Below are 21,067 nucleotides of genomic sequence, written 5' to 3' on the forward strand. Positions count from 1 at the left end.
TTAGAAAACATTCTTTCGTGTCCTCACTTGACAATATAATCCTTCAATATAGTTCTAGTAGTGATAGGGACAGTGCTTCCCATTTCTTTCTTTAATGGGTTGTTAACTAAAAGGGGTCAGAAGGGAAGCGAGCTGCCTGAATGTTGCATTTGGTGGAAGCATTGTAGTCCTATCAGCGTCAGTAGTGGAACAGGGACTAGGAGGTGGAGAAAGGGAAGGTATGAAATGTCTTCAATATACATTATATTTGCACTCAGTGCTTGTTGATTTGTGTGTTTGTGTCTAAGGATAGGAGACCATTTATTAATAGCAACTGATTATATTAATATAAAAATAATAGCTTCTTATCTGATAACATATGATATAGGTAGAGACTTACACTGTTGCCTATTTCCTTTCACACTTTTAAAAATGAAATTCATCACATTGACTTTTTTTCTTTTGAAGGAAATATAATAAAGTTTACTGGATCACTTATTTTAGGGTAAGTTGTCAACTGTGGAATGTTAATTGGCTTCATTTTACTCTACTGGAAATCTCAATGGCAGTGATTTACAGGTTGCATGAGGTATTGAAAGGGTATAGATTTTGGAATTAGACTGGTGGATTTAATCACTGATCCCACCAGTTAAATGTTGTCATGATGTGGTTTCCTTAACTTCTAGGAGTGCTTTCTCTTGGAGCCAAATGTGTACTAGGAACTCTGCCTGCTGGGCACTGCTGCTGTGAGAAAAGCACTTTGACGCACTTATATCAGGCACGCACTTAGCTTTGACATACTTAGAGTCACGTCTTGTATTAGGTTCTAAAGTGGGTGAAAAAGGTGCAAATTGACTATAGTCAAAAGTATTTTGGAAAATCCCTTAAGTCACCATAAAGCTCGCGTGAAAGGAATTTGAGGCTGACTGAGAAAACCAACAGATGGACATCTCCCATCTGATGCTCCCTCAGGAGCACGTGTAATGAATGCAGTGACCCTCTTTCAGCAAATTGTTGTTTTTCATATTCCTTCTTTTACTTTTCTTTAGGGGGAGGAATATATATGTAATACTGTTGTACTGTATTTGTTAATACTTTTTACTAGTACAAATATAAAATTAACTCTCAGATGCAGAAATGATAAAAGAGATATATTTGACATTTTATCCAAATGCATACATTTCTCCATGACATTGTAATGTACGGCAAAATATATTTAGATAATTTTTCCCTTTGACTCATTCTGAGCAAAGCATAAATGTATATATAACCTTTTCTGTAATGCAGTTTGTCTAGCTCACAATTGTGTTCAGGAATATAGTGAAAATTAATTACAGTTTTTTCTTATAGTAAAGAATTTTGTCGGCCGGGCGCGGTGGCTCAAGCCTGTAATCCCAGCACTTTGGGAGGCCGAGACGGGCGGATCACGAGGTCAGAAGATCGAGACCATCCTGGCTAACACGGTGAAACCCCGTCTCTACTAAAACTACAAAAAAACTAGCTGGGCGAGGTGGCGGGCGCCTGTAGTCCCAGTTACTCGGGAGGCTGAGGCAGGAGAATGGCATGAACCCGGGAGGCGGAGCTTGCAGTGAGCTGAGATCCGGCCACTGCACTCCAGCCTGGGCGACAGAGCGAGACTCCGTCTCAAAAAAAAAAAAAAAAAAAAAGAATTTTGTCTTTCATGGAAAACAAGATAAAAGTTCAGATACATCCCGAAGAGAGTAGAGGATTCTTCTTTTTTTTTTTTAGACAGTGTCTTACTCTGGTCACCCAGGCTAGAGTGCAGTGGCATGATCTCGGCTCACTGCAGCCTCTGCCCCCTGGGTTCAGGTGATCCTCCCACCTCAGCCTCCCAAGCTGGACCACAGGTGTGTACCACCACACCTGGCCGTATTATTATTATTATTATTTGTATTTTTAGTAGAGACGGGGTCTCGCCATGTTGCCCAGGCTAGTCTTGAACTCCTGGGCTCAGGTGATCTGCCTGCCTTGGCCTCCCAAAGTGCTGGGATTGCAGGCTGAGCCACTGCCCTTGGCCGAGGGCAGAGGATTCTAGAGAGCCTTCTTTGTGTACTCTGGTGCTAAACCAGTGTCTGAACTTTGTTTTATCTGCTTGCCTGAGGGTAGAAACCAAAGGTCAGAAGAAGGTGTAGGAAAACAATGTTGCTAAACTCTGAATCCAGAGTGCAATGTTTGTGTCAGGATTTAGGGAGTGTGTAAGTCAATCTGATTAGGAAAAAAGAAATCTTCATTTTGAGATACACAACAAACAACATTTAAAATTAACTTCAGGTAGATGATGGGAGTACACATTGGCTCATCTTTTCACAAAACCGGTTTGTCATTATCTAGTAAAGTTGAATATGTATACTATCAGAAGGTATGTAATTCTAGATATATGTATGTGTAGATAGATAGAGGTACACGTACATGTATGCACGGTACAGATGTATAAGATATGTAACAGCATTGTTGTGATAGACTCAAACTAGAAACGTTCTCAATGCCCATCTATGGGAGAGTGAATAAGTAAGTTGTAGTATATCCATGCAATGGATAATTGCATACTATACGAAAATCTAAGTGCAGGAACTACATTTTACGTGCAACATGAATGACTCACATAAATACAGGGCTGAGCAAAAGAATACGTGTAGTGTGATTCCATTGATATGAATTTCAAAAACAGGCAAAACTAAGCTCTGTTGTTTAAGGATGCATATATAAACTGTAAAGAAAAGTACATTGTTACAATAAAAATCAGAATCATATATAGAGATGAGAACAGGTCAGTATCAGGGAGGACACATTGTGGGCTTCTAGGGTGCTGTTAACATTCTGTTTCTTGCCTGGATATGATTATGAAGCTATTTATTATTTGTAAACTGAAATGTGTATATACATGTATATGTATATACACAGTCATGTGTCAATAATGGCGATACATTCTGAGTAATGTGTTGTTAGTTGATTTCATTGTTGTGCAATCATCACAGAGTGCACTTGCATAAACCTGGATGGCAGAGCCTACTCCACACCTAGGCTGTGTGGGACAGCCTATTGCTCCTAGGCTCCAAACCTGTACAGCATGTTACTGTACTGAACACGATAGGCTATTATAATACAATGGGAAGTATTTGTGTACCTAAACATATCCAGACAAAAAAAGGTACAGTAAGTAACATTTTAAAATGGTACACTTATATAGGGCACTTACCATGAGTGGAGCTTACAGGACGGGGCGTTGCTCTGGGTGAGTGAGCATGAGGGCTTAGGACATTACTGTACACTACTGTAGACTTTATCAACACTATGTACTTAGGCTACATTACACTTTTTTTTTTTTTTTTTTTATATATTTGAGATGGAGTCTTGCTCTGTCGCCCAGGCTGGAGTGTAGCTGCGTAATCTTGTCTCACTGCAGCCTCTGCCTCCTGGGTTCAAGCGATTCTCCTGACTCAGCCTCCTGAGTAGCTGGGATTACAGGTGCCTGCCACCACGCCTGGCTAAGTTTTGTATTTTTAGTAGAACCTTGGTTTTGCCATGTTGGCCAGGCCAGTCTTGAATTCCTGACCTCTGGTGATCCGCCCGCCTTGGCCTCCCAGATTGTTAGGATTACAGGCGTGAGCCACTGAACTTTGTATTTTCTTTAAAGGCAGAGTCTCACTATGTTTTGCCTAGGCTGGCCTTGAACTCCTGGACTCAAGTGATCCTCCTGCCTCAGCCTTCTAACTAGCTGGAACTACAGGCATGTACCACTGCACCCAGCTACACTAATTATAAAACAGTATTTTTTTTCTTTAATAATTAACCTAGCTGGATGTAGTGCTGTGGGCCTGTAGTCCCAGCTGTTTGGGAGGCTGAGGCGAGAGGATGACATGAGCCCAGAAGTTTGAGGTCAACCTGGGCAACATAGTTGAGACCCTGTCTCTAAAAATAAATAAAGTCCTGGCTTTAATAATTAACCTCAGCTTACTGTATTTTTTTTTTAACCGTATTAGCTTAAATTTTTGAAAAATTTTTTGACTTTTGTAATTACACTTAGCTTAAAACACAAACACATCATATAGCTATACAAAAATATTTTCTTTCTTTATGTCCTTATTCTATAAACTTTTGTCTATTAGAAAAATCTTTTTGGCCTGGCGTGGTGGCTCATGCCTGTAATCCCAGCACTTTGGGAGGCGAAGGCGGGCAGATCATGAGGTCAGGAGATCGAGACCATCCTGGCTAACAAGATGAAACCCTGTCTGTACTAAAAATACAAAAATTAGCCAGGCGTGGTGTGGGTGTCTGTAGTCCCAGCTACTCCGGAGGCTGAGGCAGGAGAATGACGTGAACCCGAGAGGCAGAGCTTGCAGTGAGGCAAGACTGCGCCACTGCACTCCAGCCTGGGCAACAGAGCCAGACTGCCTCTCCAAAAAAAAAAAAAAAAAAAAAATTTTTGAGGCCGGGTGCGGTGGCTCACGCCTGTAATCCCAGCACTATGGGAGGCCGAGGTGGGTGGATCACGAGATCAGGAGATTGAGACCAACCTGGCTAACACGGTGAAACCCCGTCTCTACTAAAAATACAAAAACAAAATTAGCTGGGCGTGGTGGCAGGCTCCTGTAGTCCCAGCTACTTGGGAGGCTGAGGCAAAAGAATGGCGTGAACCCAGGAGGTGGAACTTGCAGTGAGCTGAGATCGTGCCACTGCACTCCAGCCTTGGGGACAGAGCAAGACTCCATTTCAAAAAAAAAAAAATTTTTTTTTGAGACGAGGTCATGCTCTGTCGCCCAGGCTGGAGAGCAGTGGCTACTCGTGGGTACAGTCATAGCATGCTGCAGCCTCGAACTCCTGGGCTCAAGGGATCCTCCTGCTTTAGCCTCCGGAATAGCTGAGACTACAGGCTTTGCTACTGTGCCAGCAAAAAAAATTTTTAAACTTTTTAAATGTTTTTATTAAAAGTGAAAACACAAACCCATTAGCCTAGGCCTACACAGGGTCAGGGTCATCCATATCACTGTCTCCGCCTCCGCATCTTGTCCTACTGTGAGGTCTTCAGGGCAGTGACACGCATGGAGCTGTCATCTCCTGTGATAACACTTTCTTCTGGATACCTTCTGAAGGACCTGCCCTAGGCAGTTTACAGTTAAGTAGAAGGAGTACACACTGAAATAGCAATAAAAGTATACTATAGTAAATACATAAATCAGTAACATTTATTATTATCAAGTATTATGTACTCTACATAATTGTATGTGCTAAACTTTTCTAGGATGGGCAGCACAGTAGATTTGTTTACACAGCATCACCACAAACGTGATTAATGTGTTACGTTGGCTACTCAGTCACTAGGAGATAGGAATTTTTTAGCTCCGTTATAATCTTATGAGACCCCTATCGTATGTGAGGTCTGTCCTTGAACAAAAAGTCAGTATATGGCGCATGACTGTATAAATGTTATATGCATGTTACTGTATACATGTTATGTTTCCCAATAAAAAAGAAGTTTACTATGACAAACTTAATAGAGAAGAGTAGCTCTTGTGTTACATTTTGATTGTGTATTTATGATGCATTTTTTCTTTTCTCTTTAAGAGGTTCTTTATTTCTTACATATGAAGTTCTGACCCTGAAGAAAGCTGTGACATTAGATACTCAAGTGGTAGAAAGAGAAAAAATGAAGTCATATATATATGTGCACACAGTTTCTTTAGATAAAGGAGAAAATCATGGTAAGTTTATTGTGAAGTAAGCCTCTCTTTGTGAAAAATGGAAGCTAGTCATTGAATTTAAAAATATGTCTATTTAAAACACAGTATTAGTAGTACAGATTGAGCTAATTCTAAGAATCACCAAACCCTGTGAAAACAAAGTTCCTAAAGAATTAATTAAGGACCAAAGTTTAGACTTCCACATTTAATCCAGGTTTGCAACTCTCCTAAAACTAAGTGAAGTGAAGACTAACTGGCATTTTTAGTCTGAACCTGGAATTCCACACCTTAGTGGAACTGTCAATACAGAGGCTGGCTCTCAGTTTGGTAAGTACAAAAAACATGATTTTGTCATTTAGCTCAGCGATATTTCTACTTTAAGGGATATATTCATGCAAACCAAACACATGAGATACATTCATCAATATGAATGCCAACTCATTTATTATAATTATCTGTCACCAAGGCTAGAAAACCTGTCTTTACTAGTTAGGACACTCCACTTCTCAATATTTAGTACACATGGAAGCCCTCCTCATTAGTGATCAGATGGTTGCATGGTGAACATGAAATTTTACAGCAGAGGAGTGTATTTTCCTCAACATATGGGTAGCATGGTGAGTCACACACTTGACTCACAGCTGCCTGTTCATACACTGTTAGCCAGAATATGCCAGTTAACATGATGTTCCTCGAGTGGGGCAGGCTCTACTGCTTTCCTGTGTCTGTCACCCGCTGCTCTGTTGCTATTAGTTATTATATCACTTTCTGAATTTCAAAATGCTTTTATGGTATGTTTACAATTTCAATTACATAGATAATTGTTGTTGCTTATAATATACCTGTATAATAAGACTTAATCTCTTTAGTAAAGTATCTCCAAACTTCAGTTTGAGGTGAGCTCATCATGAGGGACATTTTCCTGGATATTGCAAAACCTATGTTGTATGTGAAGATTTTCATTAGCTTTAGTAAGTGTTTTTGAAGTTAGTGTTTTTGTTTTTACTTTTCCCTAACTTGGAGAGCAATCTTATTTTGGAATTGAGAGCTCTGTGTTTCCATAATGGTTTTAGTTGCATCAGTAGTGACAATAAAAAGACAGCGATGTTATTTTGTATTTTCTTTGTGAAAAAATTTGGAGTTTATACATTTCTCTTTGAAACACTGGAGCATAGTGTTAAGAATACATTCTTGGGCGGGGCGTGGTGGCTCACGCCTGTAATCCCAACACTTTGGGAGGCCAAGGCAGTTGGATCACGAGGTCAGAAGATTGAGACCATCCTGGCTAATATGGTGAAACCCCGTCTCTACTAAAAATACAAAAAAATTAGCCAGGAATGGTGGCGGGCGCTTGTAGTCCCAGCTACTCGGGAGGCTGAGGCAGGAGAAGGGGGTGAACCCGGGAGGTGGAGCCTGCAGTGAGCGGATATCGCACCACCGAACTCCAGCCTGGGCAACAGAGCAAGATTCTGTCTCAAAAAAATAAAAATAAAAAAACAATACATTCTTGGTTTTACTTAATTTTATGATCATTTTAGGTATTGCCTGGCAGGCAAGAAAAGAACTTCACAAAGCAGTAAGAAAAGTGTTGGCAACATCCGCCAAGATACTACGGAATCCATTTGCTGGTAAATATCAAATATGTGACTTGGAATCCTTATCAGTAATCTGAAAGTCATTGGAATGATCAACTTGATACTTTTTTTCATTTCTTATACTAATATTTTTTATAGCTATGGAAAATTAATCAGGCCAGGTGCGGTGGCTCACACCTGTAATCCCAGCACTTTGGGAGGCTGAGGTGGGTGGATAACCTGAGGTCAGGAGTTTGAGACCAGCCTGGCTAACATGGTGAAACCTCGTCTCTACTAAAAATACAAAAATAGCCAGGCATGGTGGTGGGTGCCTGTAATCCCAGCTACTTAGGAGGCTAAGGCAGGAGAATCGCTTGAACTCAGGTGGCAGAGGTTGCAGTGAGCCAAGATCGTGCCACTGCACTCCAACCTGGGTGACAGAGTGAGACTGTCTCAAAAAAAGAAAAGAAAAGAAAAGAAAGAAAATTAATTAGCGTTATTCTCTTGGACTGTATTTAATTTTAAGGGCTTAATGCTTTGGACAATTTTCTTCCTTCCTTAGGTAATTGTGAATAAATATGGAGATAAAATATACCCTATTCTCTTGATAAGTGTTTTATAATTTTAAATTTGTTAGAAAATCACTCCCATGCCTTCTCATAATGAGCATAGTACATCCACAATCATAGATTTCACCATCAGGTTAATCTACAATGTGGAGCTAGATACAAAAGAGCTTATCTGATCTCCTTAAAAAGTTGGCATTGTGAAAATAAAAGATGAGAAAACTTTCTACAGCTAAAAGAGACTTTATTAAATCCTGGTTTTAGAAAACCTTAAAAAATTTTTTTTTTTTTGAAAAATTGGGGAAGCTTGAATATGGAATTAGACTGAATTTTAGATGATTTGGGAAGATTTTTGTTAGTGTTTTTGGGTGTGATAATAGCATTGTGGTTATTTAAGAGAATGCAGGATTGTTCTTAGGAGATGCAGGTTGAACTGTGAAGGGGTAAAATGTCATTTTGTCTACATCATCCTTTCAAATAGTTTGGGAAAAATTACATGTGAATATAGATTAAGAAAATATGGTAAAATAATAAGAGTTATTGAATCTAGATGTGATATATGGATGTTAACTTATTCTTTTTTTTTTTTTTGAGACAGTCTTGCTCTGTCACCCAGGCTGGAGTGCAGTGGCACGATCTCTGCTCACTGCAAGCTCTGCCTCCTGGGTTCACTCCATTCTGCTGCCTCAGCCTCCTAAGTAGCTGGGACTACAGGCGCCCGCCACCACACCTGACTAATTTTTTGTTTTTGTATTTTTAGTAAAGACGGGGTTTCACAGTGTTAGCCAGGATGGTTTCGATCTCCTGACCTTGTGATCCACCCACCTTAGGCCTCCCAAAGTGCTGGGATTACAGGCGTGAGCCACCGTGCCCAGCCTATGTTAACGTATTCTTTAATTTCTTTCATATATTTGATCTTTTTGAAAAAGTTTTGGGGAGAAAAATATTTTTAAAATGACCACATATGAAAGACACCAGAATATACAAAACAAAAGCATACATGTTGAACCTGGGCAATGTAACAAGTCCCTGTCTCTAGAAAAAAAAGAAAAAGATTAGTTGCGCCTAATGGTACACACCTGTGATCTCAGCTACTCAGGAGGCTGAGGTGGGAGGATTGCTTGAGGCCAAGAGGTTGAAGCTGCAGTGAGCCATGATCGTGTCACTGCATTCCAGCCTGGGTAACAAAGTGAGACTGTCTCAAAAAACAAAACAAAACTGACCCCTGCCCCCCACCAAAAAAAAAGCACACACAATATTCATAATAACTATAAAAGATATTACAGAATTGAGAACAAATAATATCAGTTTTTATCAATACCTATATACATGGATTTAACTGTCCAATTGTAGATTTCAAATATTTATAAATTAGCATCTTAAAGTGAAGATAAAAGTATTCTCTTAGCTGTTCATATTGTCTTGGCTTTTTCTTTTTGCAAAGACCCTTTTAGTACAGTTGATATAGAAGATCATGAGTGTGCTGTGTGGCTGCTCCTACGGAAGAGCAAGTCAGATGACAAAACCACGCGACTCGAGGCTGTGCAGGAGATGTCGGAGACCCATCACTGGCATGGTAATGAGACCACCTAACAGGTGGCAGGTCTTCAGCTGGCTCTTGATTTCTGATGTAAAAGACAAGGGAGTGAGGTTCAGGAAGGAAAATAATTCAGGCAGTCTTAGTATATATAAAAAGTATTTTGGCCGGGCGCGGTGGCTCAAGCCTGTAATCCCAGCACTTTGGGAGGCCGAGACGGGCGGATCACGAGGTCAGGAGATCGAGACCATCCTGGCTAACACGGTGAAACCCCGTCTCTACTAAAAAAATACAAAAATTAGCCGGGCGCGGTGGCGGGCGCCTGTAGTCCCAGCTACTCAGGAGGCTAAGGCAGGAGAATGGCGTGAACCCGGGAGGCAGAGCTTGCAGTGAGCTGAGATCCGGCCACTGCACTCCAGCCTGGGGGACAGAGCGAGACTCCGTCTCAAAAAAAAAAAAAGAAATACAAAAAACTAGCCGGGCGAGGTGGCGGGCGCCTGTAGTCCCAGCTACTCGGGAGGCTGAGGCTGGAGAATGGCGTGAACCCAGGAGGCGGAGCTTGCAGTGAGCTAAGATCCGGCCACTGCACTCCAGCCTGGGTGACAGAGCGAGACTCCGTCTCAAAAAAAAAAAGTATTTTAAAAATTTTAAGAAGCTTTAATGATACGGAAAGTAGAAGGCCTGCTGACCTGGTAGTCAAATGTGTTTGGTAAGAATGAGCTCAAAAATGAGGCATATATATTTGTGTAACTTTCTACCAGAACAAAGTTTTATTTGGTTACATACTTCTTTGAGAGCAACTCTTGATTCTGATAGTTGCCTAATGTACTTGAGTTTTCTTTGGGTTTCTATTTAATGAAGTATACTTAATTGCTTGCTATACCATACAATTATATTTGCTTTTACTTTTACAATCTACTTGACTCTAATACTAATAGTTGAATGTACCCAGTTTGTATGTGTGTATATCATTTTTAATGGACTATTTGAAATATGTAATTGTGTTTCAGAGTCACACATTTTACAATAAAAATACTTTAAAAAGAACTCATATCTGCTCTGGTTACAGTACATGGACAAAACTATATTTTGTTAGTAGAGCTGTCTTGTAAAAATGGGCAAAATAGAAAAAAATAATTTTCTCAGCTAGGCACAGTGGCTCACACCTGTAATCCCAGCACTTTGGGAGGCTGAGGAGGGTGGATCGCTTGAGGCCAGTAGTTCAAGACCAGCCTGGGCAACATGGCAAAACCCTGTCTCTACTAAAAAAATACAAAAAATTCAGCTGGGCATGATGACGTGTGCTTGTAATCCCAGCTACTGGGAGGCTGAGGCACAAGAATTGCGAACCCACGAGGCAGAGTCGTTAGTGAGCTAAGATTGCATCACTGCGCTCCAGCCTGGACAACAGAGCAAAACTGTCTCAAAAAAAAAAAAAAAAAAATTCTCAAAGAAAAGTTAAACTCAGAATGAGATCTCTGAAAATTAATTTGTTAATTGGTTGGCGGCTACAATTATAATAATTTATAATGTAAGTATAAGCTCACTTAATGTTGGTGGAGATTTAGAATAGAAATATTTTTCAAAATTTGCCTTCCAGGTCTCCATTCCAGACTTACTGTATCAGAGAAATCAGAGGAAGTGCCCTGGCCCATAGATTTTCAAAAGTTCCCCACTTGATCCAGAAGTACTCACCTAGGTTATTATTATTATTATTTTTTGAGACAGAGTCTTGCTCTGTCACCCAGGCTGAAGTGTAGTGGTACGACCTCCGCTCACTACAACCTCCGTCTCCTGGATTCAAGCTGTTTTCCTGCCTCAGCCTCCCGAATAGCTGGGATTACAGGTGCCCACCACTACGCCTGGCTAATTTTTGTATTTTTAGTGGACACAGGGTTTCACCATGTTGGTCAGGCTGGTCTTGGACTCCTGACCTCAGATGATCCACCCACCTCGGCTCCGAAAGTGCTGGGATTACAGGCCTGAGCCGCAGTGCCCGGCCAACCCCAGGTTATAAACTGCCATTATTGAAAATAATGTTTGCTTTCATGATTGGAATTTTGTTTTTGATATATAAAGAATGGCATGTTTAATTGAAAGTACTGGTATCTGGAACTGCAGACTAAATATTCATGGGCATTATGAATACCAAAGCACCATAGCATCACCACGGGGCAGTAGGCTTAAATGCAACCTCATGTGTTTTGAGTAGTGGTCGGAACAGCTTTTGAATGCTGGAATTGTTTTAAAAAGAAGTTAAATTGGTTCTGACTTACCAGTTTCCACCTTTGAGCTTCCTTTTTTCCAAAAAGTTAGGCTGTGACCCGGTCTCCGGATATACGTTGAGGAGAACTGTGAGATGAGTCCTGGAAATGTAGCTAGCTTATAGGTATTGTAAATGTAGTTGCACTTGGGATATTTTAGATTACAAATTTGCAGAGCAGTCTAAAACTTAGAGTGCTTTCAGTAGTTTGTTCAGTTAATCTTTACAACATCTATCAGCTGGTTTTGGTATTAACAAAAGATAATGCTTTTTCAATAGATTACCAGTATAGGCTAATTGCTCAAGCCTGTGATCCGAAAACTCTTATTGGTTTGGCACGAAGCAAAGAGAGTGATCTTCGCTTTTTTCTCCTACCACCTCCTTTGCCATCTTTAAAAGAAGTAAGTAAAACAATATTAATAATAATTTAGAGAGTGAAAAATGGTTTAATATATTATCTTCACTTTGGGTACAAAATACTTTAAAAAAGTAGTTGTTGGCTACTTCTCACAAGCAGATAAACTGGAATGTAAAACTGAAATCATAGTAGTTATACAAATATTTGGTTCCTCAGGAGGGGCTGTTCTTGCTGTATTATTTTCTGCCTTTGGGAATTGGGAGTCTCTGTAAACCAGTGGGTGACATGCCATAGCATATCAGCATCCATGAGTTGGTCCCTTCTGAGTTTCTGTAGGTCAGGTTTTCTTAGCCTCAGCACTATTGACATTTTGGGCCAGATAATTCTTTGTGGTAGGAAGCTGTTGTGTACATTGTAGGGTGTGTAGCAGCATCCCTAGACTCTACTCCCTAGATGCTAGTAGCACCCCCTAGTTGTAACAACCAAAAATGTCCCCAGACATTGCCAGATGTTGCTGAGGCAAAATAGCCCCTGGTTGAGAAACACTGCCACAGATTTAAAGCATGCTTCTTGAGTATCTTTCCTAGACCAGAAAATGAAACTCTTAAAACTTACGCGTTCGCAGCTTTTTGAAAAATAGGAAAATGAATATGCTAGATATTAATTATTAGAGAAAATGAGATAGTAACAAGTTCTGGATTTAAAAAGCAGTAGCTTTAATTAGTAAGGGTGCAATACTTCATTTTGAGTCAAGATGTTGAGAATGTCAAGATGTCAGATGAAAATTCAGAGTTAAAGTTTACAGTACGTCTCTCAGTTTGAAGTAGCAAACGTGAAAATATAGAATTCAAAATTAAATGATTGTTTATTTACCTGGGTGGGTGACTGTTTTCAAGACTGAAAGCAGTAATTAATCTCTGATATCTCTTTCCCTATATCTCTATATCATATGTATATGTATATATAGAGAGAGATGCACATATCATATATGGCTTTGATATATATGGCAAATATTGGCTTTGAGTATTTGGATATTTTTTGTTGTACTCAGTTGTTGAGTATTTATGAAGAATTTCCTTTCATTTCAGGATTCTTCCACTGAAGAAGAGCTCAGGCAGTTGCTGGCTTCCTTACCTCAAACAGAGCTGGATGAGTGTATCCAGTATTTTACATCTTTGGCTCTTAGTGAAAGCAGTCAGAGTCTAGCTGCTCAGAAGGTTAGCTCATGTATTCATTCAGTAAATATTTTTGAGTGTCCACTCTTTCCAATGTATTATGTCAGGGGCTAGCATTCACCCAGTAACTGAGTAAACATGCTAACTTCTGGTTGTGTGCCATGCCCTGGGCTGGATGTCAGGGATGACAGGGAGGCAGGTAAATAAACAGTCACAGAGTGTGTAAGAGAGATAAAGGTGATTTCAGGAGCCCTTCACTCTGCTTAAGAGGTCATTTACAGCTTCACAGGAAGTAACTCTTAAAATTTTATCTTAAAGAATGAGGGCTGGGTGTGGTGGCTCATGCCTGTAGTCCCAGTGTGTTGGGAGGCTGACACGGGTGGATCACGAGGTCAAGAGATAGAGACCATCCTGGCCAACATGGTGAAACCCCATCTCTACTGAAAATACAAAAATTAGCTGGGCGTGGTGGCGCATGCCCATAGTCCCAGCTACTTGGGAGGCTGAGGTAGGAAAATCGCTTGAACCCGGGAGGCAGAGGTTGCAATGAGCCGAGATGGTGCCACCGCACTCTAGCCTGGTGACAGAGCGAGACTCTGTCTCAAAAAAAAAAAAAAAAAAAAAAGAATGAACAGGGCTGAGCGCAGTGGTCGACAACTGTAATCCCAGTGCCCAGTGCTTTGTGAGGCTGAGGTAGGAGGATTGCCTGAGGCCAATAGTTTGAGACCAGCTTGGGCAACACAGCGAGAACCCCCATGTCTATAAAACGTTAAAAAAAAAAATTAGTTGGACGTGGTAACATGTGCCTGTAGTTCCAGCTGTTTGAGAGGCTGAGATAGGAGGATTGCTTGAGCCCAGGAGATTGAGGCTTCAGTGAGCTGTGATTGTGCTGCTGCACTCCAGCCTGCACAATAGAATGAGACCCTGTCTCAAAAAAAAAAAAAAAAAAAAGAAGAAAACAAGGCTCTCAGTGAATACTGAATTCTGATATTCTTGGGGTGCAAGTTTTTCTTTATAAAAATCTCATACCTTTAAGAGAAATCAGAACGAATAACCACCATTATTAACTGCAATAACTATGTAATCTCAATGAGAGGAACGTATTTTGTCAGTAAAAAAAATCACAGTATTCTATATTCTTTGACCAATTAAATGCATTTTCTCATTTTTCCCTTTTATGAGAAATTAGGGACACATCAGTAGACAGGACTTGTCTAGTATACTTTACATAATTTTCCCTTTTGGGCCATGTCTTGGAATTGCTCCAGTGATTTATAGTGATGTTTTCTTTTTGAAGCTGAGAGTTCCGTCGTCTGGCCTCTATAGCCCTTTCTGTACACTGACCTTATGCTTTTAAATTCTGTTCCCAAAGTGGCTAGAAGGTGCCATGGTTTTTTGACAAGATATCCTTGGCTCTTTTTGATTCTTCCTGCCCTACGAGATATGGCTGCTTCTCCAAGGAGATCTGATTCTTCTTACAGGAGAAGGTTAAGAGTCCAAAACCCAGGCACTAGGTGTGCGTAATAGTTCTTCATGAAGGTAGAGCTGGTGGACCTTGGGGGCTCCTAGACACCTAAGTAACAGAGCAGAACAATTACCTTTTTCTTAAAAGATCTTAAATTTATGGTGATATTTCCAATTCAACTAGTTTTCTTTATAATCCACATACCATAAAACCCTTTAAAACTATACAATTCATTCGGTGTTAATATACTCATAGAGTTGTATAATCATTACTCCAATCTAATTCCAGAATATTTTCACCATCCCCCAAAGAATCTCTCTAACCATTAGCAGTCACCACTCATTCCCCTCTCCAGCCCCTGGTAACCACGAATCTATTTTTCCTATGGATTGGCCTGTTCTGGACATTTCATATAAATGGAATAATCTAATATGTGGCCTTTTGTGTCTGACTTCTTTCACTTAGCATAATGTTTTCAAGGCTCAACCACATTGTGGCATATCAGTGCTTCATTCCTTTTTATGGCCAAGTAATAGTCCATTGTATGGCTATGCTGCATTTTATTTTTCTGTTCATCAATGATGGACATTTGGGTCATTCCTATTCTTTGGCTGTTATGTATGAATAATATTTCTATGAACATTCTATCGTTTGGCTATTATGAATGAATAATACTTCTATGAACATTTCTAATTGGGAAAAAAAAAAACTGTACTGTACAAGATAGGGAAAAAGCAAAGCATTTTTCCTTCTTTCTCACACTCCTTAACACTTCTGACACCAGAAGTGTGGAGGGTTTTTCTCTACACATTCAGCAGTTCTCCATAAGACACCAGCTCGGTGTCCTTCCATTTAATTCAGTTCTGACGTCTCTACCTAGAGATGGTATCAGAGCCCATAGGTTAAGGGCTCTGTCCCACAGGACTGCCCCCCACTTCAGATGCCAGTCACGTGTTCCAAGTGTGACCTGTGCTTCTGATCAGCCATAAACTGGCAGTGCCCATGACCCCCTCCTTGGGTTTGATTAATTTACTGGGATGACTCATAGAATTCAGGAAAACACCTGACTTATGCTTACCGTTTATTATAAAGAATATGACAGAGGAGAGGGATGGACAGCAGATGGAAGAGATGCATAGGGCAAGCTATATAGGAAGGGGCGCTGAGCCTTCATGCCCCTCCGGGTGCATCACCCTCCAGATATCTCCATGGGTTCCGGTATCCAGAAACTTTCCGAACCCTGTCCTTCGGATTTTCATGGCTTTAATCAATTGGCATTGTTGATTGAATCATTGACCTTTGGTGATCACCTCAACCTTCAGGCCCTCTGTCCTCCCCAGAGGTTGGTGAATAGGGCAGAAAGTCCCTACCCTCTAATCATGTCCTTAGTCTTTCTGGCCACCAGCCCCCTTCCTGAAACTATTTAGGGGCCCTCCAGCCACCAGTCGTCTCATTAGCATACAGAAGACACTCATCACTCTAGAGGGAACCAGGGGTGGAGACCAAATATATGTTTCTTTTTTTTTTTTTTTTTTTTTTTTTTTTTTTTTGAGACGGAGTCTCGCTGTATCGCCCAGGCTGGAGTGCAGTGGCCGGATCTCAGCTCACTGCAAGCTCTGCCTCCCGGGTTTTTACGCCATTCTCCTGCCTCAGCCTCCCGAGTAGCCGGGACTACAGGCGCCCGCCACCTCGCCCGGCTAGTTTTTTGTATTTTTTAGTAGAGACGGGGTTTCACCGTGTTAGCCAGGATGGTCTCGAACTCCTGACCTCGTGATCCGCCCGTCTCGGCCTCCCAAAGTGCTGGGATTACAGGCTTGAGCCACCGCGCCCGGCCCATATGTTTCTTATTAGATCTCAATATCAACATTCATGTGCATGTCTTTGTGTGGATGTATGTTTTTAGTTCTCTTGAGTATATACCTAGGAGTGGAATTTCTGGGTCTTATGGTAACTCTGTGTAACTTTTTGAGTAACTTTCAAATGTTTTCTACAGAGACTTTACCATTTTACATTCCCACCAGGAATATATGTTATTGTCTATCTTTTCTTCTAGCCATCTCATTGTGTGTGAGGTAGTATCCTCATTCTGGCTTTGATTTGCATTTTCCTAATGCTTAATGATGTTGAGCACCTTTTCACGTGCTGTTGGCACTTACATATCTTCTTTGGAGAAATATCTATTCAAATCCTTGGCCCAATTTTTTTTTAACTAGGGATTTTGCTTTTGTTTTTGAGATGAAGTCTCACTGTGTTGCCCAGGTTGGAATCCAGTAGCTCTTCACAGGCAAAATCATTACGTGCCCTACAGCCTTGAACTCCTGGGCTCAAGTGATCCTCCCACCTCAGCCTCCTGAATAGCTGGGTCTACAGGTGTGAGCCACCATGGCTCCCTTTGCTCATTTTAAAATTGGGTTATGTTTTCATGTTGTAGCACCCAATTTAAAAATGGGCTTTTGTTTTTTTTTGTTGTTGAATTGTAAGAGTTCTTGATATATTCTAGATACAAATCTCTTATTAGATATGTTGAATTGTAAGAGTTGAAATTTTTTGTTGAATTGTAAGAGTTCTTTATATTGTTGAATTGTAAGAACTCTTTATGTATTCTGGATACAAATCTCTTATTAGATATGTAATTTGCAGATATTTCTCCCATTCTGTGGGTTCTTTTCACTTTCTTGATAGTGACCTGTGCACCCCAAATGTTTTTAATTTTCATGAAGTCTGGACAGGCATGGTGGCTTATGTCTGTAGTCCTAGCACTTTGGGAGGCGGAGGTGGGAAGATCACTTGAGCCCCGGAGTTTGAGAACAGCCTGGGCAACATAGCAAGACTATCTCTACAAAGAAGAAAAACATTAGCCAGTTGTGGGGTGTGCGCCTGTGATCCTAGCTTCTCAGGAAGCTAAGGCGGGAGGAGCACTTGAGCCCAGGAATTCAAGGCTGTAGTGAGCAGTGATCGTGCCACTGCATTCCAGCTTGGGCAACAGAACAAGTCCCTGTCCCTAAAAAAAAATTAAAAAATAAAAAACATTTTTGATGAAGTCCAATTTATACATTTTTTTCTTTTGTTGTTTGTGCTGTTGGTGTCAAACCTAGGAAACCACGGGCTTGTCATACCAAGTAGTTTCTTATCTAAATCTGTTTTCTTCCCTTCTCTATTCTTATGCCCCTCCCTTTCATCTGGAAGCCAGGGAACCACCTCATTTTCAGCGGGCCTTGTCTAACATCTGACAGTTTCAGCTTGGTTGGGACCAGGCTGTTTACACGGGTCTTGTGGACTTGGGTGCTTCTCTGTGTTCTGCCATAGTGTCTCCCACTCCCATCACTAACTTCTCTCCTGCCATCACTCTCCTTCTCTCTCTCCCATCACTCTTCTCCCCATGTCAGAGCTCCTGAGACCTGGCCTGATATTACTATTTAGTGAATATTCCTCTACCTTCTATAGTGTTCTCCAGCATTACCTTTTGCCAAGTGAAGAGAAGGAAAGTGGTTTAATACCACCATGCCACTTCTTTTTTTTGAAATGGAGTCTCCCTCTGTCACCCAGGCTAGAGTGGTGCGGTGGTATGATCTCGACTCACTACAACCTCTGCCTCCTGGGCTCAAGCAGTTCTCCTGCCTCAGCCTCTCGAGTAGCTGGGACTACAGGCATGTGCCACCACACTAGGCTAATTTTTTTGTATTTTTAGTAGAGTTGGGGTTTCACCATGTTGGTCAGGCTAGTCTCAAACTCCTGACCTCAGGTAATCTACTTGCCTTGGCCTCCCAAAGTGCTGGGATTATAGATGTGAGCCACTGTGCCTGGCCCCACTATGCTGCTTCTTTGTGCAGAATTCTTGGCCTCAGCAGTAGTTTAAAGAATTATATAGTTTAAATTGGCCTTGTGTGTGTGTATGTGTGTGTTCATAGTTAAAATATCATGTGTTTGTGTGTTTTAACATTCACCACCTTGGAGAGGACCTGGGTCTTCTGACAACTTCTACCCATTTCAGGTGCCTCATTTTAAAGATCTTCCCCTAACCAAAGTTTTTCTGAAAAAGTAATTCGTATGACCTTTTTTTTGAGATGAGGGTCAAACTCCTTGTCACCCAGGTTGGAGCATGGTGGCGTGATCTCGGCTCACTACAGCCTCTGCCTTCTGGGCTCAAGTGATCCTCTCACCTCAGCCTCCCGAGTAGCTGGGACTACAGGCGTGTACCACCAGGCTTGGCTAATTTTTTTTGTATTTTTGGTAGAGACAGGGTTTCGCCATGTTGCCCAGGCTGGTCTCAAACTCCTGGCTCAAGAGGTCCACCCTGCCTCAGCCTTCCAAAGTGCTAGTATAACAAGCGAGAGCCACCGTACTTGGATCGTATGACCTTTTAATTGCATTGTCTTTATGCTACTCCAATTCAGTATATTTAGGAACCATAGATCACACTGGAAATGATGAAACTGACACTTGAAATGTTTCCATTCTACTTGGGCAGATCATAGACACATATAGATCCATCCTTTAAGTAAATAAATTGTTTTTAGTATTTTTTAAAAAGACAATGAATGCTTTATGTTTAATGAAGCACCTTTGATTTTTCCACTTGGAAGGTACTAGTTTCACTTTGATTTGAGTCCCTGTTCTTTTTTTAAAAACAAGAGGTAGCGTATCTTTAATTAATTTTTCAAATAAATATTTAATTTTAATTCTAATATCTCATCTCTTTAGGACAGTAAGCACTGCCTTTTACTTTTTTTTTTTTTGAAGCACAGCATCGCTATATCCCCAGGCTGGAGTGCAGTGGCTCCATCTCAGCTCACTGCAAGCTCCGCCTCCCAGGTTCAAGCGATTCTCCTGCCTCAGCCTCCCAAGTAGTGGGGACTACAGGCGCGAGCCACCATGCCCAGCTGATTTTTGTGTTTTTAGTAGAGACAGGGTTTTACCATGTTAGCCAGGATGGTCTCGATCTCTTGACCTTGTGATCTGCCTGCCTTGGCCTCCCAAAGTGCTAGGATTACAGGCGTGAGCCACTGCGCCTGGCTTCCTTTTCGTTATTCTTATTCCCCCTACTCTGCCTCAAGTTTGTCATGCCTCCTGGATTTCACATATGCCAGGAGGCTGGGGGTGCTGACATGGTGGATGGAGAGAGTCCATCTGGTTTGTAGTGATCTGTCTGCCCAGTGTATGACAGACCTGCCTCATAGTGGTCCCCAAGGGCCCTTCAGTGTCAGTGTTCTGTTTCTATATAAAACTGCTTTCAAGCTGGGCACAGTGGCTCATGCCTGTAGTCCCAGCTACTGAGGAGGCTGAGACAGGAGGATACCTCAGTCCAGAAGTTTGAGGCTGTGGTGCTGTATGATAGCGTCTGTGAACAGCCACTGCACTCCAACCTGGGCAACATAGTGAAACCGCATCTCTAAAAAATAAATAAACAAAACTCCTCATGTACGGAGGCGACTGTCAACCGCAGCATACAGCCAGCACAATAATATTTGGTTTTGGAACGGAGTTCTTAACCTTTGAATACCATGGACTCCTTTTGTGATTTGGTTAAGTCTAGGAACTCAGTTCTAAATGCATAAAATATAATGCATAAGATTACAAAGGAAACAAATTATACTGAAATACTGTTATCAAAAGAGAAAATAAATTCTGATATAATATATGTATTTATGGATGCATTCAATAATAAAATATATTTAAAACATGAAAGTTGAAGTTAATTAAAATTTTTCTCTAACTTTATTTTGGAATAATTTCAAATTTAAATAATTGCAAAAATAATACATTTCATTAAGTTTTACCAATTACTGGCTGGACGCAGTGGCTCACGCCTGTAATCCTAGCACTTTGGGAGGCCGAGGCAGTTAGATCATGAGGTCAGGAAATTGAGACCATCCTGGCTAACACAGTGAAACCCCATCTCTATTAAAAATACAAAAAAATTAGCCGGGCGTGGTGGCAGGCGCCTGTAGTCCCAGCTACTTGGGAGGCTGAGGCAGGAGAATCGTGTGAACTTGGGAGGCAGAGCTTGCAGTGAGCTGAGATCATGCCACTGCACTCCAGCCTGGGCAACAGAGCGAGACTCCATCTCAAAAAAAAAAAAAAAAAGATTCACCAATTACTAACATTTTATCCCATTTGTTATATCATCCCTCCCTTTTACTTTCCCTCTCTCTGCAGATATATTTTAAGATACCTATTCACACACATTTAATATTTTTTTCCCTGAGCCATTCATTAGGTACAGACATGATGCCCCAAGGACATTCCCTGAAAGAACCACAGTACAGTTATCAATTCAGAAAATTTAATATTGATATAATGGTGTTGTCTAATATTCAAATGCTCCGTATTTGAATTTTCCCAGTAAATCTTTTATGACAGCTTTTTTTTTTTTTTTTTTTTGGAGGTGTAGTCTTGCTCTGTCACCCAGGCTCGAGTGCAGTGGTACAATCTCGGCTCATTGCAATCTCCG

General features: G+C 41.0%; 1 protein-coding gene across 5 annotated transcripts in view; it reads left to right on the forward strand.

Annotated features, from left to right (window-relative positions):
• Positions 1-21,067, forward strand: part of SERAC1 (serine active site containing 1) — a 60,176-nt gene that overhangs the window by 12,516 nt on the left and 26,593 nt on the right. For 3 of the 5 annotated variants that reach the window (XM_008007701.3, XM_038001146.2, XM_008007702.3), the window contains 6 exons: positions 448-484; positions 5,563-5,699; positions 7,217-7,306; positions 9,263-9,394; positions 11,898-12,019; positions 13,065-13,193. In XM_008007701.3, the coding sequence (XP_008005892.3) occupies positions 448-484; positions 5,563-5,699; positions 7,217-7,306; positions 9,263-9,394; positions 11,898-12,019; positions 13,065-13,193 (647 nt within the window). The remainder of the gene's footprint in view (positions 1-447; positions 485-5,562; positions 5,700-7,216; positions 7,307-9,262; positions 9,395-11,897; positions 12,020-13,064; positions 13,194-21,067) is intronic. The other 2 variants (XM_073022300.1, XM_073022301.1) reach the window with 2 other exon arrangements.

This window comes from Chlorocebus sabaeus, chromosome 13 (genome assembly GCF_047675955.1).
Source record: "Chlorocebus sabaeus isolate Y175 chromosome 13, mChlSab1.0.hap1, whole genome shotgun sequence".
In the NCBI taxonomy this organism is placed as follows: Eukaryota; Metazoa; Chordata; class Mammalia; order Primates; family Cercopithecidae; genus Chlorocebus; species Chlorocebus sabaeus.